The sequence below is a fragment of the Pelmatolapia mariae genome, linkage group LG7 (genome assembly GCF_036321145.2).
Source record: "Pelmatolapia mariae isolate MD_Pm_ZW linkage group LG7, Pm_UMD_F_2, whole genome shotgun sequence".
NCBI lineage: Eukaryota > Metazoa > Chordata > Actinopteri > Cichliformes > Cichlidae > Pelmatolapia > Pelmatolapia mariae.
Window position 1 is genome coordinate 49715046 of NC_086233.1, and position 25852 is coordinate 49740897.

Here is a 25852-nt window from a genome sequence, read left to right on the forward strand (position 1 = left end):
CAAGTTACAAGTACGAATTTTGACCCTATTTTTCTTCCTTTCATCTGATTGGTCAATGTCATGTCAATCACAAATGTAACAATCCAATCAGAGAACAGATGGGTTTGGCTGTCGGAGGGGCGCTTTTTTTGAACTGCAGGTCTTTGAAGGGAATAAATGCCCTTTTACATGCCAACCCAGCGTTTTCCTTCATCACCACGAAGGAAAACAGTCTGTGGTCGTCCGAGTTTGGTGATTTTTGTGTCACAGGTCTACGTGCTTAATACAGGGACTTCCACAGCCTTTTCAACAGCGCTGCGGACCGCGAAGGGGGGGGGGGGGGGGGGGGGGGGGCGTGCATCTAGTACAGGTAGAGCTGCTGCAAAAACCCACAAAGCTCAGCAGCCAGCGCAACAAATTCTGGATCCTTTGCTTTTAGTTAGCATTAGCAGCACATCCTGCGTCCGATGTGAAAGGACTTTTATGCTGCGCACTGTGACTCACAGCAATGGTCCCGGGTCAGCCCTGACTTTGTGTTAAACTAATCCTAAAGTAATGATGGTATTTCTAACCACTGGCATACCACAACTTTATCCTTTCAACAGCTGCTGAAAGTAAGGGGACCTAGCTGCTATCGGATATTTATATAGAGATCCTCCAGCTTCAAACTGTATTACCCTTCAAGGACCTGCAGTTCAAAAAAGTGTCCCTCCGACAGCCAAACGCATCTGTTCTCTGATTGGATTGTTACATTTGTGATTGACATGACATTGACCAATCAGATGAAAGGAAGAAAAATAGGGTCAAAATTCGTACTTGTAACTTGCAGGGTTTTTTTTGGCTAAGTCCACACACAAATCTTTTTTACGCACACACAAATTCTTTTTACACATACAAATCTTTTTTACACACACACAAATCTTTTTTACACACACACAAATCTTTTTTATGCACATACAAATTCTTTTTACACATACAAGTCTTTTTTACGCACACACAAATTATTTTTACGCACACACAAATTATTTTTACGCACACACAAATTATTTTTACGCACACACAAATTATTTTTACGCACACACAAATTATTTTTACACATACAAATCCTGATTTACAAGTACAAAACTGATTTACAAGTACAAAATATTTATGACCACATTTTGAGCCCATAAAGTTGTGCTAACAGATTATTTTCATTTATTGCAGCAGCTTTTTATGATGTTGTAGAAAAACTGAGAAATACTGCTGAAATTACTATTTTTAAAAATTATAACAGAACATCACAGACATTAAATGTGTAGTTAAACAGAGGTAAGTTTTATTGGTATGGCCCACTTAAGATCAAAGTGGAATTGTTTGTGGCCAGTGATGTTAAAAAAAAAAAAAAAGTAGAGGTTTTGCATTTGACATCCCTGGAATTAGTAGATTTCAAAACGTTTGGTCTAATGATAGTTTTATAATGTCATCCAACCCACAGACTTGGTGTTTGTCTACAGCAGCACCTTCATCCACACTAAACTGGATGTGGAAAACTGATTCAGAGTCAGCTGGTAAGATTTTCAAGATTAAAAATACTTGATATTTGTCAAATACTAGCTCTTTATGTCTGTTTATAGTTCATATAACTAATTGGAACTAACAGAGAGCCCAAAATAAATAACACCACCACCAAACAGCACATGCATGATAAAAAGGTGAGGGGGGAAAAACAGAAAACAGATGTGAGTGTTAAACTGATTCAGAAAGCAATGAACTCGCTTTGCTGAACACCAAAGTCTGCCCACAGACCCCAAAAGGACAGAGAGAGGACAGCGTACCCGACGAGGAGTCGGAGGATTTTAGAGCAAAAGACCAACCATCAGGGGTCATTGACGCACAGTGAGGTAAGCGCAGCTCCACCGGCTTCAGGAACTTGAGTCCATGTGGGCCACACATCACCAGCGGACTAAGCAGCGTTTCTCCTGCACAGATATACAACCAGAGTTAAACTTCACAAACCAAACACCTGATTTAATAGTCTGTTATTAGGCCATCGTAGTAAATAAGAAATATATGCTTGTTTAAAAGTATGTAACCACCAGTATAACCACTATTTATTTCCCTATCTAGTTCAGGGTCTTTTTTCTGTAGTAGTTTCTATATTGGTTTTGAAACTCAAAGAGAATTTCTACAACTATCCAAGAAAAGCAAAACTTAAACTTTGTTTTTTTAAGCTTTTCATGTCTGACAGCTCACATAAATACAAAAAAAAACAAAAACATAAAATACAAACAGGTACTCAAAACAAGCAGAAGCACCCACTGTTTGCACCTCACAGAGAAGTCTCAGTCACCCACTCAGTCTGCCTGAGTCCCAGACAAGCCATTCCCAATCCACACCACAGCCAAGTGACAAGTGTTCTCTCAACTGAACAACCTTCAAACTAGTGCTGGGCGATATGACGATATATATCGTGTGGACGATAGAAAAGTGTCTATCGTGCCATTTGTCTTCTATCGTTTCTAACCCTAATTTTATAAATTATTACATAAAAAAGATCATTAACCCTTTACAACCGGTCGGAGCAGGCACACTCCGTTTTCCCTAACTATTTTTAAATCCCTGTAGAACTGGAACCACGTGAGGTAGCGCAATAATTTCTTTTGCATATGAAAACGTAGGAGTTGTACTTACATCTTATTCCATTAGCTTGCCCTAGGTCACGGTTTCCTTCCACATATAGCTTTGCAAAAATTGCATAAAAAGTACTTCCAGCAACAAAAACATAATATTCCAGAAACACGCTTTGCCGATCCGATCAGCTGTTCATAACACTTACTAGTTGGAATATAAGTCAGCGCGAACTATCGCATGTCCGCCATTAGCTGTCCGAAACCGGAAGTGACGTCATTTCGCGGAAAATATAGTTTTTTAGCTTCAAAGCCTATGTTGGTGTTTTTAAAAGTCATGTTTGACTTTATGCTCTTCTGTATCGTTTCCGGGATGCTTAGAAGTCAAATTACACTGTTGGAAATAGTTTATTTTGATGCACATGCTGTGTTTTTGCAAATTTGCATTTATTTATTTTCATTTTTTCTGTGGTATATAAAATTTGTGTATCTCAAAAATAAAACTATGAAGACACTCAAAATAAATTTCTCGTGGTTGGAAACTATTTTGTGCAACTTTTTTGTATTTACAGTTTTGAGGGATAAGCCTCTTAAATTTCTCTAACTAGAAATATATGTAACAAAAAAAAAAAAGATTTTCAATTTTTTTGTAGTTTATTGCACTTTTTTGCAATTTATGTAGTTACTATGGACTTAATACATACATATTATTAAACTTTGGGCTAGAACGGTTGTATTGATGTATAGCAACTTGAAATGCTCCCACAAATGGCACTACAGCATGTAAAATGTAAAGATAAACTCTGGCGGACTTGGTTCTATGGTAGGTCTTAAAGGGTTAAATAGCCTGTGCAAATATATTAATGTTGTCTTCTCACTATACATACTCTTAACTTTATGCAAGAGAAAATAAAGTATAAAAAAAATGATATTTTTTGCAAAGAAACTCCGTCTTGTGGTTTTGCGACATGGTGCTGCTTTACGTGCACCCGGATTTGCGACATGCTTTATGGTAACTCAAAACAACTGCACCCTCTCCACTCGCTGTTTACAGACTGCATACTTTCCAGATGACCACAGGTCAGGTGGTATATCGTGATATATATCGTTATCGTGATATAAAATAATTCATATCGTGATAAATATTTTTTCCATATTGCCCAGCACTACTTCGAACTGTCTGAAGGTACCCCAGAAATCACAAAGCACAGGCAGGACATCCCCATGTGGGGGCAACCCACCCCATATGATGCAAGGGGGTACCTGCAGACCCCCTTGCAGGGAAACGGGCAACCCCGGGCACCAGGGCCCTAGATCTCATACCAGGACCCCCCCCCCCCCCCCCCCCCCCCCAAGAAAAAAGGCCAGCCATCTGGGCCAGGCCCCACACCACAAGGCAGGCCTCACCACCACCACCACCACCAGGGCACCAGAACAAACAAATAGATACCCCAAAACAGCTCTTCACACAAACCCACTAAGTAATGTAATTGATCACTGGGGATCAGAGAGAGTTTTTCAGAGGTGGCAGGCATTCTCTCCAGACTAATGTGATCTAGAGGAAAACATCTATATTCAGTAATACAGAAATCATTTTTCAATTTTCAATTCATGAGACTAGTTTTCTTAGTGATGCATAAGGTGGTAAGAAGTGTGTGTGATGTGTTTGCTTCCATGGGTAATTGCCTTACATCACTTAAAATGCATAGTTTGAAAAACTTTATTCTCATCTAGGAAGACAAAGCCCCTGCACTACTACAGTCAACATTTCACAACCTTCACCAGTTTCCTCAGATTCTGTACCATCTCATAAGTTGATAAATCTAGGTTAGGGAGGATCTCTGTCCAGCACTGACCTTTCTCCTTGTCGAGGGGGGGCAGGATGCTGTTGTCCCGGCACACCTTGAAGTAAATCTCCTGCTCGACACTCTCCGGGATCGCACCCTGGGGGATGATGATGCTGACGCCCGTCTCAATAGAACTCAGGACCCCTCCGTTACAGTTGAATATCCCACGGGCAGTGGCCACCACCGTGTGCCCTTCATCTTCATCGTCATCATCCAGCGCACTGGGGCTGAGGGACAGAAGCAGAGAGGAGAACATCATCAGTCAAATCAGTGTAGGCAGAGAATAATGTACAGCAGAGGGCACGAGAGCAAACCCCCTGTGCGCAAACAAGTTTCTCTCCCTCTCTCAGCAGCTCAGTAATTACTTTCTCTGAGAACTCGATGCTACTAGGGGTGAGAACATGTCTTACCTTACAGGGATGGCCTTGGGAATGGCGTTGATGTTATTGTGCTGGTATTTGGGCCTGTTGTCTATAGTGCGTGTGAAAGTGTCCAGGCCACTGTCGTGATCAAGGGGCTGCGGTGACAACTGAGGTTTCCCACTACTGTTGCTCACCACACTGGGCTTGCTGAGGAGGTCCGTCTTCACCTGTGTGTCATTGGGCAGCAGATTGTGGTTGAACTTGGGGCTCTCAAACTTGCGCTCAAAGGGTCGGGCTGCACTGGTGTAAGGCTTCGGGACGTAGCGGTTATAGCTAGTTGGTGCAGGAGTGCTCAGGGTTTTTGGGGGTGCTGCATCAGTGCCATTGACCGGGGATTTGTCGGGAAGGCCCCTCGGGGGCAGGTAACTGCCCGGTGTGGGTTCATCCCTACTGGTCGGCCTAAGAGTTGTCAGCTCAGGTTTAGGATTGGGTGAGGTCAATGGTTCAGGTACGGAGTTAGCTGAAAGAGGATATAATAAATCAAGTAATTTAAATACAGTCTTGATTAAATATACACAAGAGATTATATATACAGTTATGTACTTTCTATATGTACTGAAGAGTTTAGCTACTACCAACAAATGAACAAAATCAAGACTTTTTTGCTAGATTTACAGTACTGTGCCGAGCTTTGACACTCAATAGAGATCTTTCATCAGCAACAAGTACAAAAGGTCCTGCCACAGATAGTTTTGCTTACAGTTCTGGTCTGACTACCATGCAGCCAGTCTGATCTCACAGGGAGAGAGAGAAAAGTCTTTTTTTAAAGCCATTATCACTTTAGGGACAGTCCTACAAAATTACATAAACACAAAGTAGCAGTAGCAGGAGGCACTATGTTTACCTTACAATGCATGTGTGCACAAAAAAAGGCTAAAAAAAAACAAAAAAAAACCCAAAACATTCTAGACAACCAATGCTAGTTTGGAAACCACGGTCTTGTTTAAGAAATCAATTTAAGAACAAACAAAAAGATGTGAGAGGAAGCAACTGGAAACAGTAGGAAAAGAAATATGAAGATACGTATATGACTGTATATGAGAACAGAAGAAAAAAAGTGGCCGAAAAAGGCAAAGCTTATCAGAGAAAGCAGCCTGTACTGCAAGTGCTCATGTCAATGGCACAGATATAATTCATGTCATGTGTATGTTATTCATGTAATAAGTACAGACGAAGGTTTGAAGGCCAGCAGAAAGTTTAAGAAGGTTACCATCGCCTGGACTGAGTTTGGGCAGTGTGGCGGGTGGAATGGCGGAGGCCGGGGGCCCATACTGTGAAGGGGGACTGATTTGCGGCAGAGGATCGTATCTTTTTTCCACTGGACTCACTTTCTCCACAGACTCAACTCTGCAGTTAGATGGCACAAACAATTATTATTCAACAGCTGCGACGACTTAAAACGTGAGAAATGTTGTACAACAGGCAGCACTTTTGGCACAGGCTGAGCTGTTATACCTGTTGTATGGGTAGGATAGCTGAGGTGGTTTGGGCAGATCATGGAAGCGGTTAATGCCAGGAGTGGGCTGGCCCATGGCCTTGCTGTCAAAGCTGCGGCGATCAAAGTAGGACAACTGCTTTCTGTAGTATTCCTCATCCTCATCTGGGTCATAGTGGTTGGAACGGACTACATCATCCAGGGGCTTGGTGTGGGGCTTCTGTGGTTCAGGAGCCCTGCAGAAAAAGACAAACAGCAGAATGATTGAGGCAAATCAGAAACTGTGCACTAACTTAAAGTAGAGTCTATGAGATTAATTTATCAGATATCTTTGAAATCAATATGAATCTTTACAGCTGGGCAGCTCAGGCAGCCAATGACACTGAGGCTAACCTACAGGACTTGCAGCCTCCACTAGATGGAGCTCAAACTACAACAAATGAATTCTAAGACTCCTTTTCAAGGATCTTATGAGCTGTCCTTCACTCACCTACCCTGTAGTCTGGGGTTTTGCAGCGAGGGTTACATACCTATAGGAGGACTTCTCCTGCTCCAGGTTGCTGAGGGAATTGGCTTTGAGGACTGGTCCAGGTGCTATCACAGGCTTAGGAATATCTGCAGGCTGAAAAAACAAACATGGGCCTCTGCTTTAGTGATTCTTGCATTAGATTTAGATTTTGCACACATATCTATTATTGTGCCTGCAAGATGTAAAATTCTTCAGGCAACAAAAGATTTAAAAAAAAAAAAAAAGAAGAAGAAAAATCTCATATAAACAAGCTTGCGTTTTCAAGATAACTACATATCAATGTAACATAACAACGTACCATATCCTGTTGGACTCCATTTACACCCTACCTTGTATATTTTATTATCATACCCCCAATTTATTTTTTAAAATAGCTATAATCTTGAATAAAAATCCTATCTGTATTTAAACTAGGATTCTAACCAGTTTGCTGTTAGCAATACAAGTACAAATATTTGAAATGTGATGAAGTTAATACAGAGTTCTAACATCAAGGTTTAAAGTCATTGTGTTACTGAGCCAGAATCCTTGTTGTAACTAAGGTGAGATAAACATACCCGGAGTACTGATGAATCACCTCCCTCTTTAGCCCTGTCCATAGAAACCGACCGTTTATTCTCAAACATCTTGACCCTGTTGAGCACTGACTGTGGTTTCATGGCTGGGTCCTCATCCAGGTCTTCCTGGGGTGGAGGTGGAAGAGGTTTTGACCCTGGGGTGATTGCTGGATCGCCTGGGGAGGGCAGGGCCTCTGGTTTAGGTGGAGGGATGGTGGGTTCAGAGTTTCTCATAGCGTCATGCATCCCTGGCTTAAAACCCCGGTTTGGAGGCCCAGGTATGTAGGTCGCCCTCAGACCAGAGTCACCATAATACTGCTTCGAAGGCTCTGGTGATCGAGGGGAGTTAATGGGGAAGCTGTGGGTCTCTGCTTCATATGGGGAACGTGCTTCGTAGCCTGCCGGAGGGAGAGGTGGTGGAGGGGGCTCGTCGTAACGAATCGGTCCAGGTTTACTGTGGCGAGGTCTCCCATCATAGCCCACTGGTGGGGCCTCATCATAGCGTGGCTGAGGGGGGCTGTAGTCCCTTCCCGGTCCATCCTCATAGGGGGACCGGGGATTGTAGCCCATGGGTTGCTGGTGGCCCGGCTGGTACCCTGCGGGCTGGGAGGACGAGGTTTGCTGGTCATAGGGGGGCCACTGTTCGTTGTAATGAGGCACACGGTTGTCGTAGTGCAGGTGAGAATCAGTGTTGTGAGGCTTTGGTTCCGTGTAGCCGCCTCCATCATATCCGTAAGGCGGGTGGTCGTATTCGCGGTATGGCTGTTTGTCCTGGTACGGCGGCTGGTGACTATAGCTCATAGACTGCTTTAGGCTATGGTTGATTCGCACAGGGTCCTCCATATTGTAAAGATCTTTCTTGTACATCTGTGAAGAAAAAGAACTAAATGAATGCATCCATCATATTGCAAACTTTTAACAAACCAGTGCTGCAGGACAGAAGGCAGCCAGTATTCTCCCAACACCAGATTAAGATTAAATTAATTAACAGGAAATAAACTAAAACCTTGTGAAGTTTAACAATAACATTAACCAAAGAAAATCTCTCAACCAATTAATTAAACCAAGATCAAGTCAAAGTGCATTTACTCAGGCAAACCTTTTCCCATTATTAAAAACAGTTCTGAATGCCTGTTTGACAAGATGCCTTTCAAGAATGGTGGTTATCCATATAAACACAAGTGAATTTTACATCTTTAAAGTTTGATAGATGGCACACTAGCAAGTAATTTGTACATTTCTGAAAGGCCTCGTTTCAAACAAATGATGTGTAGCCTGTAGACAGCAAATCTAGTTACAGTACTTCCTATGGAAGGTTGATCTGTTGGCATATACAGAGGGCGTAACTACACAAGAGAGACATAATGCAGTGTGCAGATGCAAGTTTGTTTTTCCATAGGGAGAATTGCTCATTGAAAGGAATTTTTTACCAAGAGTACTGTCTGCAGGTTAGCTTTCATCATGCAAAAAACATTCAGTTTGCATATAATGCAATGTCAAACTACTGGCACTACGACAGACGACACATCTACCCACTACGATGCTACTGTGACACTATTTTTCATCTACAGAAGAAAAGTTAAAGCTGAAAGGAACCCAAAAAACATTAGGAGCCATGCAAAGGAAGTAAGGCAACAGTTAGGGCTGGTTGTGGATGTCTTCACCCTGGTCAAAGACTCAGATGTACCAGTCCTTCTGGTCTCCCAGCCCACTGTGGTGCATGTGGACTAGTCTGTCACACATTTTCTCTGGAAGCCAGAGGCACACAGTGGGCTCAGTGAGTCACACAGTGTGGGCGTGTCATGCAGAGAGCAAGTGGAAAGCATGTGTGAGAAGACAGGCAGTTAAAACAGCAGGCTGGGGCCCAGGCCCGGTCCGAGTGGCTGGTGAAACAGCGGGTACCTTTGGTTCTGGACCAGGCAGTCCAGACGGGTGGGGTTCATGTGGTGGTGGTGGGGGCTGAATAAGCTCAGGGGCAGGGCTGGGGCTGCTAAGTGAGTCAGCCTGAGGAGCTGCGGCTGCAGCAGGCGGCTCCTCTAGGTGCACACCCTCTAGCTGTACAGGCTGCTCAGCAGCAGGGGTTGCTACCGACGTCGGAGGCAACGAGGGCATGGGCACAGCAGCCTCACCTTGCTGTGAAGTATTGTTAAAAGACATTTATAATACAGCCTGCCAAGGGCACAGAAAGTACAGCTTACCCCAACACCGTGATCTTCTTCCTTACACTGAATCAGTTTTACACCAGCCAGAGAAATCGCTTGCAAAAATGTGATTAGAATCGATAACATACCAGTAGCTTCTAAAAATATTTATTACTTAGTCAAGAAACTTTTAATCTTAACAAAAAGGTCAGGACACATCACTGAATACAAAGGAGTAATTCCTCTGCTCTTCAGTCATGTAATTTCACCCATGCATCCATCTTTGAAAGGCAAAGCCTGTCTGCAATGCCAGATATGAACTTTACCTGCTGCGGAGCAGCCATCTTGAACCCAGCAGGGTCTATGCGATTGGCTGGGTCAGGCTGCACGGGGTGCTGGTATCCAGGGTAACCAGGGGTGTCCTGAATTACAGGAGGATCTTCTCGCACAGGCTCTGAGGAGCGGGTGATGGCAGGCTCCGTGGGCAGACCCACCTCATCATTCAAAGTCTCATCTAATTCCTGGTCTGTGTATGCTCCACCTTCTGTGTCTGTGTCCTCATAGTCAGAAGTGTGGCGGCTGTCTGTGCTATACATTGAGTATTCACTACCTGGTGCTGAAAGGTAGGACAAGCGGTCATCATGGATATCCAAGTCATCCTCTGTAGTACCATCCGCCTGAATAGAGCAGAGAAACCGTCACCCGATGGCTCATTTATTCACAGTAATGGTGTTCAGCGCAGCAGAATAGACTCACCTTGCCCTCTGACACCCACACCAACTGGTTCTGCTGTTGCTGGATGGTTTCCTTTAGCGCTCCATACCAACCATCGTTCATATTGTTCAAGTTGATGGTCGCTAAGAGAATAGTTTACATTACAGGCAGCTCATTAAGAACAAAGCATGTTAAAAAAAGACAATTTACATTTTTCATTTACTGGTATTTTTATAACTCTCTCCCACTTACTGGTGAACAGGTGGTGATTATTCTTCCTCAGTTTAATGGCTCGCTCATAGAGCTTCCTGGCACTCTTCCTGGACTCTGGACACAACCTGGTCCTCATGTTCTTCACACCCTGTTTATTATCGGGATTTAGGAAGACTACAATCGGGTACCACTGAGCATAGTTCAGCCTGTCCACAGCATTTGGAGTGATGTCCAGTACAGCATGTTTGTCCTTCATTAAGAAAAGAAAGAGTTATTTTTAACAAATGCACGCACACAAACAATGATATATTATTTTTAAAATCCATGCATGTATCATAAAGAGAGGGGTGCTCACTCTGTCAATGATCTGCTTGATAGTGTGAAGACGAATTATTCCTGAACTACGCTGGTCTGTTCCTGCATCTCTCGGTTCACTCTCTAGAAAATGAGGTAAGACAATTTTAAGACAAATTCATTTTCTTGAGGACTAAATGTGTTTTATGCAGTTTACCGACATACTTGCAAGCTCAAAAAGATCTGGCTCTTCTCTGGAAAGCTTTTCACGAGCAACATCAGCAATAGGTCCAAATATTACAACCGGTCTTAGGAAGCCAGCTGCACAAGGAGAAAAGAAACCGTTAACAGACTTATAAAACTGTGCTGTTACTCTTAAACGGGCTAACAGACATGTCAAGACACCTCACCCTCTCTCAGCACAACTCTTTCATAAGCTGGGAACTTTGTTTGGACTGGCTGTGAAGAAAGATCCTCTCGGCTCTTCCTCAGGTTCCTCTTTGAACTGCGAAGACCACGGAACCTCCAGAAGTCAGCCCTGTCTCCACCTGCTGTTTTGGGGAGAGTGTATTGCACACTGGAGAGCTGCTCTGCTCTGTAGACAAAAGCAGAGATGCTGTCATTAGGACTAATATCAACACTGCCAGTACACAAAGACATCACACACACACACACACACACAAAAAAAACCCCACACAAACAAGAAACCCCACAAATATGGAGATTAACTACAACTCGAAAGGAGATGAGAAGGGATGCTTTCACCTGTTTTTGTTGGGGATGATGCCCCGCTCCACCTCTTGATGGTTCTTGCCAATGCGAATAGCCAGCCAGGAGCCTAATTTGCCGTTGTAGAGGGTGTCCACCACACGGAACACCTCGCCCTTGTTAAAGCTCAAACCATACGGAGATTCCTTCTCATACTCAAAGTGTGTCCGGATGTAGAAAGAGTCACCAACATCTGATTCCACAATCCGCCGATATACTGAACAGTACAGAGCGTTAAGTCAGTATCAGCAAACCAATCAGCTTATTAGATAGTTCTTAGTTCTCTTTTCACTTCCTTTACCATCTTTCTTCTTCTGGGCCAGAATGGTGACTTCTTCACCCTTAGGAAGATCCAGGAGGAATAGCACCGCCTCCTCTCGGATTATGTTTGCAAAGTCAACATTATTTACCTGGAATTTTGAAAAAAGCATGTTTCTGGTTTATGTTTTTTATGGTTTTCATACAAAAATGTTTTATTTTGGATTTTCAAGTTTAAGCAGAAGTTTTTATTGTTTAAGGAGTACATCTCAGAAAATGTAAATCTCCATTTAAACAGAGGTTCGCATAGCTTTTACTGTTCTCTGAAATGCCTGGGTAACTGCAGGTTTTATTGCACTACAAGAAGTCAAGTCATTCCTCAATATACTCAGAGAACAGAGGAGGAGGAACAAACAGTGAGATATACGACTGTGAGGGAATGGGACAAACACAGCGAGAGGAAACGGTGTTTTTGTGTGTGCTCCCTCAGGGCTATTGCTAAGAGACCAGCTTGAAGATAGAGGAATTTTGGAGCAGCCAGAGTGTAACACCATGAATAAATAAGGGAATGTTTCAGAAACATTTCCCATAAAACACTACTGTTTACACGCACTATGATGTGCCCACTGTTAAAACAAAATGGCTTATCCCTTTTTCCCCCTTTTCTCCCCAAACTTAAACAGCTCCCCTTTTTTGTTGTTTTTTACATCATGTGTGTTGCAGTTTGTCTCACTTCACAATCAGCTTATGTTAAAAATAATCTTACCCTGAGAATTTGGTCGCCCTCCTCTAGGCCCTCCTTAGCGGCTGGACTATCTTCCAGCACTCCAGCTACGAAGATGCCCACGTCGTTACCCCCAGCCAGCCGCAGACCCACACTCTCCCCCTTTTTGAACTTCACCAACTTCATGCTTGGCCTGAGAATAAAAACAATTGCCAAGTTCATTTCTTTTGATATAACTTAAATGTCAGCCAGATGTCTCTACAGAGATTTCAGTATTTTTGCTAATAACAAAAATAACCACAGTAAACATTCTCAGACACAACCACTGATCACTCCGCGTCCTGCTAATTCAACTTGGCAGCTAACTATTAATGGGGGTCCCATTGCCCTCGTTTTCAGCTACAAATCTTCATTACAGCACACTTCACAGCTCAAAATAATCCACAAGCCCTTTTAACTGTTCCCTTCAAGACCACCCTCCCTGTTGTACTTTCTCCCGACTGGCTGCACCTTGAAAACAAAACATGTGAACAGCAGGTGGGAGGGGCTGCTGTGCTCACAGTCAGACCTACACTTCTGCGATGACCACATTAAGGGTATCCTTTTTATTTGAGGCTAATGAGACCCAAGAGTAGAAAAAAAAACTGCAACTGAGTGTTTAGAGCAGTATGAAGCCTGCAGATACTGCACTTTACAGATAAGTGATGCAGACTGTGCATGGAAGCATTTTAAAACATTTTTCTAAATAACAGCTCTCCTGATGTAGTCAAAAGTGCTTTTTTTTCCAGCTCCAAAAAAAAAACTCTGTGTGTGTGTGTGTGTGTGTGTGTGTGTGTGTGTGTGTGTGGAGGATATTAATATAATGTAAACTTTACCGTAGGATGCTATCATCATGGGCAGTAGTTGGCACAGGAGCATCGGAAGGACTGACAGGCAGGTCTACATCTGGCTGTCCGGGCTGAGCATAGACTGGCTTGGGTTCTAAATACAGATGCGCAGAGATTCATGTTATTACGGCAGACAGATGATGAACATGTAACACCGACTGTACATCATCATAAACAAAGGAATACCCCCACACAGACAGAAAATGAGTGAGAATAAGAACAAAAACAACAACAGACACACACCGGAAAAAAAGCGTGCATACATATAAGCAAAATATTATCACACAGATTCTTGTGTGCACACACGCACACTCAAGGCACACAGTGTCCTGAGCTAGGAAGTCAAAGAGAGAGGCAGCAGAGTGCTGGAGGCTGGGGAGGAACGTCAGACTCGATCAGCTCATATGGTTTATTTTCACTTGGCTCCAGGCAGACTCAGCCAGGCTCAGCAGGCGTCTGGATCTAACTTTTTAAAAGCGCAACTACCAAAAAAGGGCAAAAATAACTGTTTCGAATAAGAGTTCATGAATTCATGTAAATGAATGACTATTCTTAGACATACAAACCAACATGTAATTTTCTGGCTGACTGATTTACATCTGACCTGGGAGGGGTGGGAGCTGTTTCTCCTCTCTGCCTCCTGACTCCTTCGGTTTGGGCAGAGGTACCTCCTCCGCTAGCTTCGCTGGTGTTGAAGCCGGCTTTGAGGCCCGTTCGTCGTCACGACTTCTGTGACTAAAGATGCAAAAAGATGTTTTTGTATAACCTCTCTTTAGAACATGAGGCACGAGATCATGAATAATGCATTCTGCAGATGTAGTGCTCCAAGGCAACATGAAACTGTCTCTTAAACAGAACATGCATTTGCTAAGAATAGCTTCTTTCTATGCCTGCATCTTAGTGTTGAAGGTCATCACTTTGTCTTTCCAGTCTTTTGTGCTCTATTTTTAGAGCAGCTTATCTAAGGTGTCAGAGTGGGTTCTGTCCTCCAGGTGAATTTCACTGTGAGGCTCTGGCTTTTGACCAGCTTACTTTGACTTCCTTTAAAAAGAAAAACTGCTTAAACTACTGTATAAACTAATATACAGTGACATATGATGTCCAAATTTGCATGCGTTTTGCCAAACAGAAACTTCAGATGCTGATTCTGATTTCTTAGCAAGTGATAGGAACAGGAGGGATAAAGACAGGCTTCCCAGTGGCATAGATCTGTGGCTCTCCTGGTCACATGGCTAACTTTTTGGGAAGAGAGCTGCTTTGTTCACAGACTGTGTGACAAAGTAACCACAAAGGATCTGCTTGAACTGGCTGGACAGGAACAAACTTCTTTTCATCCCAGCCTGCACTTAACTGCCAACTTCACGAGCTGAGAGAAAGGGTTCCAGATCACTGATCAAGTTCAAACAAACAAATCAAATAGCATCCTGTCACAAGAACTCCTTCCTGTTAACTAAAATACACAAGGTAGCGTGCCCGTGCCACTGTTTAGAACATTATAGAGATTTTCGCTTTTTGTATATTAAAAATGACAAGAAATGATGAGCCTAATAGGAAAAAATAGGGAGCGACTTAAAACAGGCAGCTGGAGATGGCCTTTTATTACTGTGTGTCACGATTTCCTTTGTGGCGAACATGCAGTTTTGTCCACCAAAACATTAAAAAGAAGAAGATCCAGTGACACATTCAAATGACTCTCTCATCTCGAGAAGAAATGTCTCTAAATAATTGATGTCTGATATCAACAGCAACATCCATCAGTTAATAATTTGCTGTTACACAAAAGACCGATCTTCAACACACAAATTCATCACTACTTTTAGAGTGAGGGCTGTGAATATACAGTCGTTTGTCAAAGTCCCAACAACTCTACTGAACTACATTAAATCTAATAATTCATTTAGTAAATCCTCAATATTCAAATAGGGGAATGGCACCAAACATATGGATTTCTCCAGCTGCTGAAGTATAACAGGAATAACCAAGTGCAGAAAAATCCCATTCAGCAACAGCTTTGAATTATGGCACCATGTTTAAGAGTTAAGAGCAGTGAGCTTCTACCAAGGCCGACTCTTTTGCGGCTTAACAGCTGACTTTTATTTTTTCTCAGGTCAGTGAGCAGAGTGAAAGGAAAACAACTGTGGTGCTCTATTGAGTTTAAATGAAGAATTAATGAGGTACTTTCAAACAACGTTAGAGTCAAAAGAAGTGGTGAATGGAGTAATGGTTGGTGCTAACACACACTACCTTTCATGAGAAAAAGAAAGGAGGAAGGAAAAAAAGCTTGTTTTAAAGCATGAAAGCAAATATCATCAGTTGTTGTTACTTAAAAGATGTTAAAGTGTTACTAAGTGGTTGCATATAACTTATTTCAATTTCACTCATTTGCAAATTACTGTCTTAATTAATCAACAACAGTCTAAAAACCAGTAGAGAAATGATGCTTAGGACAACCCAGTATCAAAGTGGTTATATCCTTGCATTCTCCTGCATTTCCAGTCTGTCTCTACCAAAAAACAAAACAAAACAAAACTACAAACAAACACGCAAACAATTTCCCAACACTGCCTGGATTAACTGAGGAACAGATCAATTATTACATTAATCATAAATTAACCTTAAACCTGAGAGCTCAGACTTCTCCAAATACACTAAGGGACTTTTTTAAATTTTACTATTAAGCAAAGCGACCAATAATATGGTTTTGTACTCCACCCAGGTTTTGGTGATCAATGTTACTGTTCAAGTTTAAATTGATATTGTTCTAAACTTCATTCCATCAAACACAGAGAAAGTTGTGAAGAGAAGAAAAAAAAAAAATATATATATATATATATACAAAAATAACAATTTTTATTGCAACTATATCCCACCAATTTATTTATTTCCTGAAAGCCGGGTTGATGTTCTTTACCTGCCATTGCTGATTTGTGGAGGTGAATGTCGGGAGTGGTCTGAGGGTTCAGATCGTCTGTCTGGAGAGCGGGAGCGGCTGCTACGATGTCTGTCATGTGATCGATTGGAATGGTCGGATGCCAGAGAATGGATATCTGAAATGTCTGATTAAACATAAAGATACTGTTAAACGGCCGCAGCCTCAAAGTTGCCCTGACAAGTCTGACTTTCTTCGTATCCACTCATTTGAGTTGAATTCACATCACTCTCACCATCTCTGTCAGAAGCGTTGGCTGAGGGAATACTGTCATCGAGGTCAGGGATGTTCAGCAGGGTCGCTCTCTCATCCCTCTGAACCACCATTTTTAGCTTGCCCTTTGACCTTTCTATCAGCTTCTTGGCATCGATCAAAGAGAGGTTCTCTGTCACGGTGCCATTAATCTGAAAGAATCAGCAAAACAAGCCATCAGAAATGACATGAAGTAAACATTCGTACACAGCCACAGAATTTGAATGAAAAGAGAAACAATATAAAAGGTGACATGTCTGGGGTTAGACATTTATTATCTTAATGGTATGAGATCACATTAATGTTCCTCCCCATAACCAGTCTATGCATTAAAAGAGAGGATCGAGATGTGCATGTTGCTAAATGTGACGGTGTCCTTCTACACAGCATGTTCCCAAAACATTAATACACTGAGACAAAGTAGTATATACTGCACATCCTTCTATCTGAATCAGGTTAGATTATATAAAGACATGATCAAACATTTTCAGTTTATCTTCTATGTTTCTAGTGATTCTCTGCCTTTCCCCTCTCACCTTCAGTACAACATCCCCCTCCTGGATGTTGCCATCCCTGGCTGCCAGGCTCTCAGGGGAAATGTCCTTGACAAAGATGTGGCTGGCCAGGCGCAGGCCATATTCTGCTTACAAAGTGAACGACAGCAACAAAGACAACGTTAGCACAGAGTTCACGTGACAACACCACACTGACTGCGATTCTGCTGACATCTGCTTCTCCCACTGGGATTAACAGTACTGATTAAAGAAGATTAATTGCTCTTTTACTTAGATTTACTTGAGTTTACTTGGATTTTGCTGTGGCTGGCAAGTTTTGTTTGCTCTGGCAGTTAACCAATGCTGATTTGGAGGTTTTATTCTCTTCTAAAAGAGAATATGGTTGTCTGTTAATAGTCATGTAAATCAAATGGCAGGAGATTCCCTGCTTCACTGGCCACTGTTCTGACTCCCTTTTTATCCCCGACTTTGTGAGCCTCACCTTCATTTTTGCGGGATTTCACGAGAGTGACCTTGGCGGGCCGTGGAGGCAGGTTGTGCGAGCGGCGGTCTGAGCGTGGGGAGAGACTTCTTTCCCGTGAGCCGCTGCGTTCACGTTCCCTGTCCCTGCGACCGCCGTTCCGCCCACTGCGCCTGCCCATAGCGCCGCCCACACCGCTGTACGCGCCACTGCGCCCACTTCTCGTTTCATATATCTCTTCGTCGTAGCTATCCTCCTCCTCGTCATGCTCTGACATAGTCTCCCTCTCTCCCAGGCGGCCCATGGGGACGTGCACCTTCCTCTTGCGCCTGATTGTCTAAACAAAGGGAATAAGACATGAAATGAGCTTGACAACCAACATGAGCCAGGCACTCCCCTTATCATGCACATTTCTTCTGCTAGTGAACTACGAAAACATATGAGAGAGCCCAAATAACATTATTAGCAATATACATATCTCTGCTACAAACACTTTTTAAGTCTGACTACAAAATGAGCTTTCTCAGAAGACTTCATAATGGGATGTGACACTCACAATTTTGGCAAGCTTCCCACTTTTACGAAGCTGCTGAACAGCGTACGCGTGCTCCACATTATCCATGGAGACAGCGTTGACCATAACGACTCTGTCATTTTCCCTAGAGAAATGAGATACCAAGAACAGACAGACAGTGGAGTCTTTATGGAGCAGGCAGTGTAATTTAATACTTAAAAAATGAGCTGCATGACTGGGTTCCCGATAATACAACTAAATCTTACTGCAGTAGGCCTTCTGCGGGGCCTCCTTTCAGCACATCTGAGATGACAATGGAGGTCTCACCACTCTGAAAATGAGGGTTATCCCGTCCACCTGAAATGGCTATCCCAAAGCCAAACCCTGGTGCCTGCACACAGAAATAAAAACAAAACACAAAAAAGATAAGGATGTGTGGATGGACCAAGACACTAACTGACGAGTAGAGACAGATGGATTTAAATTACCACCTCCTGGTACGAATGCAACAAAATAATTGTTTGTAAACCACCTCTACAAAATACAGCAGTCGAACACTTTGAAGCGATGCAGTTTGCGTGCAAACAATGTGCACAAAGATGCCAGATCAGCATTTGTGCAAATTATTTATGCTCCACAGCCAAAAACATGGAATCGTGTAGAAGAAAAGCTTTGTGATAACTCTGCTGTTTTGTCTGTTCCACGTGCAATTAATTACACAGTGAGCTAACTCCCTACATGCTGTGATCCTGAAAATAGCAGGGAAGAAAAATGCTGGGATGGGAGATAGAGGGAAAATAAAGTAAACCAGGTAGGGCAGAGAGCTTTTAGGATAGGGCATAATTTCAACATAGACAATTATAGAGAGTAAAGGAAGGATAACAGATACCCACCCTGTGTAGTGTTACTGTGTGCTGTTCCCAAATGACTGTCTCCTCCATTGCTGCACTCTGAAAGGCAAAAAAATAGCGCAGTGCTTAACACATAAGCTCCAGAGTTCAGACAAGAGTCAAAATAATTCATTCTTCCAACCGATAAAAGGTGGAAGAGTGGCTCCCAAAATACATCTGACAGTGTCTCCTTCAGCAGTGTGTTTAACCTTTAATAAAGTCTGCATAAAAGGTCAAATGTGTTGTTTTTTTAATGAACAGAGTAGGCGTTATCTGTCCAAGCTAAATGTCTGCATAATGTGTAGAGTAGCATTTACCACTTTTGCAGCAAAAGCTACTTATACTGAGATACTGAAAAAAATAGAGGGTAAGGGTTTGGACTACTGCTGCTTTACGAACATCAGCCACTTGGGCAATCTAGGCTACATTTCATTATTCATATTGTAATATTCATACTGCAAATAAAGGATGTAAAGATTATAAACAGCAAATCAACTGTGAAAGCACACTGAGAGACTTTAGTAAAAAAAAAAATTAAAAAGATGAACAGAATATTTGAATACACAATAATAGCACTGATTATTTTTTGTCCTCTACCAAGGTTCCTAGTGGAAGGGGAAGTGTTTCACCACTAAAAATTAAGACAGGGTACACATCAGGACGCTTGTTTGTTTCACACTGTTGCTGATTCACAGTGATACAGATGACACAACAGAGCACAGCAAATAGCCCACGCACACACCATAAACATGTTGGTTTTTAGACTACACAGTCTTCTTTGCAGTGGGTCCACAGTATGAGGTCCCAGGTTTACAGTGAACTGAGTACAATAGCACAACAGAAAAAGATCCTCCTTCATTAAATAGGGCCACACTGGCAGTAAGTCTCTAAAATTGAAGGACAACCTCAGCCCCATTAACAACCACAGAGGATAAGATTAAGGTCACCTCAGTCAGCTGCTGGGTTAACGCCATCCTCTGCGACCTACAGCCCGCTTCTTATCTCTGCCTCTGTATCATTTTACCTCCACTGCAATCTCACAACACATTAGACATTCAAGGACTGCATATAAAATACTACGAGGTCATTCCCATTGGAGCAAATTACAACCACCATCACAGCACTTAATGCAATAACCCCCATCTGTCATGCAAAATGATCCTAGCCCTGTGATCTTAATAGGTGAGACTGCCACACATATCCCCTTCTGCTTTGCTGGTTATTTCTTTGACACCTCGAACGCTTACAGTATAACCACCTATGCAGAAATCTCATGTTGTGGTACATTAAAATGTGATGAAAAATGAGCAAAGGGAGATTACTCTTCACGCTGAAAAGGAGCATTGGTTCCAGTGCTTAGACCTGCCACTGAGACTGCTGTCGACGTGTTGGCAGCTTCAAACGCAAAACATCTAGCAAGAGTCAGTCCAGTTTCACACTGAAAGCCATTTTGCAGCACATCAGTATGACAACTTGATAATGGAAGTGCTATTAAGCCACAAAGAGCGATAAACAGCTAAAAATCTTGGATGGTCTGCAGGCCAAATACTGAACTACAGACCACTATGATTTCTCAGGACACATCTAGTGTGGAAATATTATGATGAAATCTCATATAGGGAATAGGGATGTTCAGTTAATCATTTTTAATCAGTAAAGCTACCTGTCCTTAATGGCATCCATCAATTATGAAAACAAGATAACCCATCCCATTACTTTTACCCCCAAATTCATCCCCCATCAGAGTGTGGCAGAAAAAAATATATGGTACTAAGGGATTGTGAGCCCAAGGACGCACAATTTAATCAACCTTACACAGTAGTTAAGATTCAGGGACACCCTTTTTTAAACTATCAAAATGTATTTTGCAATATTGCACAGTTTTAAGTCATCACCAAAATGTGTGTGATGAGAAACACTAAAAACACACCCAGAGATTCTGAAGTTGAAAATAACAACAGCCATGCTGCTGCAGAAGCAAATGTCTGAACAAAAAAAAAGTAACTCAGATGTGAAGAAAACAATGTCCAACTTTTTTTTGTACAGCAGAAATCATATTCAGAGGCAGCAGCTTAGCTGACCAACTGCTGCTGTGCCGTTTATTGTTTTAGCACCCTGGCCTCCTTCAACACATCATCCTTATATCTGCTGCGACCTGTCGGCCAAGTGCCAAAGATTAGCTGGCGTCTGGGAATACAGGCAGCTAAATAAAATGCCACAAGTGGCCCCAGACGTGCTCAGCTTGGCAGCAACAGTCACAAACTCCTCAAGCAGCTTATAGTGGGGCTCACACAAGGAGGGTGAACCAAAGTTTGAACAGGGGAACTCCCCCTGGCCTTTCACACTGAATTATCTGCTCTTGAGAAAGGGTGGGGTGGGGGGCATCTGAATATAAACAAGTCTGGTGAAAGCAGAGGAATGATCTCCCGCTAGAAAGTTTGCTCTTTCAGGGAGGAGGATTTATGCCCCAGTCTTCTTGATCAGCACTGTGCAAATGCTGACGCCAAGAGCTCAAACATTTTGCCTAAATTTATAGACACTTGCTTCTAACTGATAAATTGGGGGTGTGTGTTTCCAGTTGATAGTCAGACTTTCAAAACTCCTTTATAAGCATTTATGCAGCATAACACAAACACATACGCCCACAAACGTATAATGTTTTAGAGTGGGTAGCAAGAGATGTCAATTTAGTTGTCTGGAAAACATGTTTAAAGGATGCTTATTAAGCTCCACTGAATACAAATAAATCACTGAAAAATTGCAATGGGACTAAACAAAAGGACTGAATACCAAGGGAAAAAGACGAAAAACAATCTCTCTCTCTCTCTCTATCACATGCACACACCTTTCACTGTGAAGGGATATAATTTTGCTACCTCCTCCTCCTGCAGAGCTTGTTGCTCTGGTAACAGAGGGGGAACTGTGTGGCTTTCTAGTGGCCTTTCAGGACAGGTCTGAAGGTTCCTCTAAACTGTAGGAGGTAAATTTAAAAGAAAAATAAATGAAGACAGGGCCAAATCAATTCATGAAGTTCATAAAGTTTTGTGGCTCAAATGAGCACTACTATTTTTTTGCCATAAGATCTAAACAGTGAACTAGTGACTTGATATTTGTTAAAAACAAATATGTTCATTTCCTGTTCCAAAAATGTCCAAAAAATTTCTTTTAAGTAAACACAAAGTAAGGTATGTTGTTTTCAGTGAAATGAGCATAGGTTGCTGTAAAGTTGCACCAACATCCCGTGACTGAGTGCCATAATGTGTACACCCTTTACAGCCACAATTTGGTGCCAAGAGAGGCTTCATGCCTCAAGCTAAAGCCAGGCCTGGCAGCCGCTCCACAGTGAGACACACCATGTTGGTTGGGTCATGCTTGGGGGATTACAACTAGGCAACTTGGGAGCCAGCACTACAACACAGATGGACTTTAATGCAGATGGAGAACGGAGAGGAAAGCTCTGCTCAAAGGGGACTGTGTCAAATCAATGCACAAATGGTAAAACAACGTAATCATCAATGAGACCACTGGGCTTTTTATTCCTCTGCAGAACAAACTATTATAGCATGTCCATAAAATACTGCTCTGCCAGCAGTCTTTCAAGCTTTTAATTTCCACTTGTAAATCAATTACAGACTGCTACTAACAATTATTGTCATTACTGATCATAGCTCATCTTCCTGATTACCCCTTTAGCTGCTCTATAAACCAAAAATCGTGAAAAATGACCAACCTAGTTTCCAAACAAACAGATGACGTTCAGATTTAAGAAGCTAAATCTAGCTTTCTTGCTCAAAATCTATTTTTAAAAAGGCACATGTGTATTTTGCAAGTTGAGGGGCAAATGGCTTCTTGTTACAGGTACTATCTGTATGCCAGTGGCAATAAAACTGAGCAATAACAAACTTACATATACTTGTGTGCCCCGGAGGTCCTCTCTGAAGTCAGCGAAACAGTAAATTTTGTCTACTTGGCAAATACTAGCAGACAGTTTGGCAGGGAGCTGTGACAATTCTTGTCACTTTCAAATAAAGGGCCTGCAACTAATCAAATGTTCAGCTACAAACCTGGCTTGCAATGATTATGAAAACAATATAATTAACATAAAAATAAAAATAGTGCTCTAGTTTTGTTTTGCGTCACTGAATCGAGCAGACCCCTCTCCTTTTACAGCGGTGACCTTCAACCCTCCCCTAAAAGCAAAAACCTCCCTCCCTGCCAGGCTGTAGCAGGTTTGGTTAAGCTTGAGCCAAGATAACAGAGAGAGAGCCTGAAGGAAAACTAAAGAGATAAACCAAATGGATACACTTTTTGTTTTAAAGAGTTCAGCAAAACACACGATAAGCCTAACTATGTTCTCTAAATTGTTTCAAACAATCAGGATGATAATATTTATTTTACCATAATCAAACAGCCCTGCTTAAAAAAACGCAACTCTCTGCGTAAAAAAAGCAAATGATATTTTGTTATAACTGAGGCAACATTGTGCGATTTTGTGCTGAAGTATGGTTTAGGGGTGAGGCAGAGACTTATTCAATTCTGACCGCTCTGGGACCAGAGTAGCTAAAAATAGCTCTCATTAATTCTACTGTTGTGGTGCTGCAACAGAGTGATTTAGGGGGGAACCTTGCAGCATGAACACTGAGGAACATTTAATAGGTTCTTGTTGTAGTAAATGCCACAAGTCGACCAAAACAAATGATAAAATACTGCAAAGAAAATACATCCACTCTCTCTTTGTACTGCCTATTTATTGTATTTCTCTGTAAGGTCTGAGGAAAACAAAGAGACTTTGATCGTTCTCACAAATCTGTTTCAGTGCCAGTGTGATGAAAACGTGACTATTCAAATTTCAAGAGTAGTAATGAGACGAAACAAATAAAACGTGATAATTAAAGGTTTAGAGGTGGCTGAAAGCAATAATTCACAATTATTTTTGTTCACATGCATCAGCACATGATTAGCAGCAACAAAGCCAAATGAAGCCAGGTCTGCTGCAAGCTTAAATATTCAATCCTAGCAATAAACATACTGCTGAGTTAAAACAATTCTTTCCCTTTTGCTTCTCTCCAAGACAGTTTTCAAATTACACTGCAGCCAAATACAAGAAAACAACAACGTGAATACACAATGCTGTGGCTGCTGGCAATGAATCAACAAAGTAGAATAAGATGATTGATCACTTCAGCAATTGAAATCGATGTACTAGGGAGTGCTGACAACTGCTAAAACTCTCCTGCCGGGGAGAGCATAGCCCAATGCTAATGAGAGCCCATGCCTTAGTGCCAGTCAAGGGTTCCCCTGAGAGACAAGTGACACTCTACACATACAACATGGAAAGACACTGTACTGCGGATCTCTACCTGAGGGAACACAGCGGCAGAGATGCAGGAGAGCGATACGAAGGTCAAGAGAAGAAACCCAGAAGACTGATAGAAAAGTTAATCAGCAGCCATGAAGCACATGTATTATCTAAAGGAAACTGTGAAACTCCCTTTCCTTCAATTTTACTCCTTTTATCTATTTGCTGCATAAGTATTCAGATAACACTGATGCATAGAAGATTAGAGGTACTTACATGAATTCATCCTGCTCACTACAGAGGACACAGAGAAAAGCGTCTCCAACTCCAACTACTCCCCAGTAAATCCAGCAGGAGATTCCTGCAGACGCACATCAGCAGCCTCAGTGCATGACCGCACCAATCAGTGCTACGAGGGACACTGCCCCCACCTTCCTCTTTCCTTCTGTTAGATTTGAAACCACAGAAATTACGACCACAGGTGAGGGGTTATAAAACACACCCCGCAGCTACACCCTAAGGTTTCCTCTGGCCCACGAGGGTCTGTGTCCTCTACCAACATCTTCCTTCTGAATGTATCCTTCCCTCTAACTCTGTCCTTACACACTCAGGGGATCGAAACAAATCCCCTCCAGCTTGGCAGCGATCTGTGTGGGATCTGCAGTTCCGCTACAGCATGGGACTCCTCTGTACTAGCGAACATCCATCCGCAGTGTAAACTGCTGTATCGGACTTAACCCTTGAGCTGCCGTGTTAAATTGGAGCAGAATCCACCAATTCGCTCAGCATGTGGGACATTACAAACCACCTCCCTCCATCTCCTGCTTTTCTCAGGTGTGCTGCATTACATGCATAAATTATGCTAACTGTGTTAATGAAATCCCACAGAGGATTGGCTGTTCTGTTAGCTTCATGGTCAGTATTCACAGATTCCATGATTACAGCAAAAACACAACCACCTTTAAATCTGACATTTATATAATCTTTGGGTAAAATTAACAGATTGATGACACTGCACATGAAATGAAAAGACCCACACAGGGAAATACGAGAGCCAGGCAAAGCAACAAAAACCTAACATGTAAAGTAAAATGTTCAATCAGGAACATCTAACAGCTAAAATATCATTGTGTTTTGTTTGTTGTCACTTTTGTAGCACTGGTTCAGACTGCTCTAACTGCAACTCTAGCTTCAGTCAGGGACATTATATAACCAACTATAGTGCGCTTTAGCTATAATTACAAACATGAAAACATACTCCCCATGCTCATCATAAAAACATCACCAGTTAGTCTGTTTAGGCAAGGGAGCATGTGTTGTGCATGGTCACAGCTACTCCCTAGCGATACGAGTTGGAAATGAATATCAACGAGCGTGCTGAAACGGGACTTCCAAGAATGCAACCTCTGCAGTGCAGGTATCTCCACTGTTGGCATTTAACTTGCATATGAGCGCATTTCAGATGAGTGCAAATGTGAACAATATTAAATGACTGACATTTTAATGTCTAACAGTAACAATGTCCAAAATCAGTGCATTCAATCAGCTACCAGCTGCTTTCAGTCAGCCGTATACTATAGGGCATTTTTTGCTAAGCCCAAGCATCTTTAAGATTA

At 42.2% G+C, this 25852-nt stretch overlaps 1 protein-coding gene across 5 annotated transcripts in view; it reads right to left on the reverse strand.

The window, feature by feature from the left end:
* The window catches only part of tjp1b (tight junction protein 1b), a 71167-nt gene that overhangs the window by 3990 nt on the left and 41325 nt on the right, over positions 1 to 25852 (reverse strand). For 2 of the 5 annotated variants that reach the window (XM_063479476.1, XM_063479480.1), the window contains 26 exons: positions 18941 to 18997; positions 18314 to 18438; positions 18090 to 18192; positions 17555 to 17870; positions 17095 to 17201; positions 16542 to 16710; positions 16289 to 16433; positions 13982 to 14112; positions 13366 to 13471; positions 12533 to 12683; positions 11810 to 11918; positions 11506 to 11725; positions 11151 to 11335; positions 10966 to 11061; positions 10802 to 10884; positions 10486 to 10696; positions 10276 to 10376; positions 9846 to 10196; positions 9281 to 9511; positions 7379 to 8245; positions 6823 to 6914; positions 6313 to 6528; positions 6068 to 6204; positions 4846 to 5317; positions 4445 to 4662; positions 1797 to 1940 (listed from right to left, as the gene is read on the reverse strand). In XM_063479476.1, the coding sequence (XP_063335546.1) occupies positions 1797 to 1940; positions 4445 to 4662; positions 4846 to 5317; positions 6068 to 6204; positions 6313 to 6528; positions 6823 to 6914; positions 7379 to 8245; positions 9281 to 9511; positions 9846 to 10196; positions 10276 to 10376; positions 10486 to 10696; positions 10802 to 10884; positions 10966 to 11061; positions 11151 to 11335; positions 11506 to 11725; positions 11810 to 11918; positions 12533 to 12683; positions 13366 to 13471; positions 13982 to 14112; positions 16289 to 16433; positions 16542 to 16710; positions 17095 to 17201; positions 17555 to 17870; positions 18090 to 18192; positions 18314 to 18438; positions 18941 to 18997 (5143 nt within the window). The remainder of the gene's footprint in view (positions 1 to 1796; positions 1941 to 4444; positions 4663 to 4845; positions 5318 to 6067; positions 6205 to 6312; positions 6529 to 6822; positions 6915 to 7378; positions 8246 to 9280; positions 9512 to 9845; positions 10197 to 10275; positions 10377 to 10485; positions 10697 to 10801; positions 10885 to 10965; positions 11062 to 11150; positions 11336 to 11505; positions 11726 to 11809; positions 11919 to 12532; positions 12684 to 13365; positions 13472 to 13981; positions 14113 to 16288; positions 16434 to 16541; positions 16711 to 17094; positions 17202 to 17554; positions 17871 to 18089; positions 18193 to 18313; positions 18439 to 18940; positions 18998 to 25852) is intronic. The other 3 variants (XM_063479481.1, XM_063479477.1, XM_063479478.1) reach the window with 3 other exon arrangements.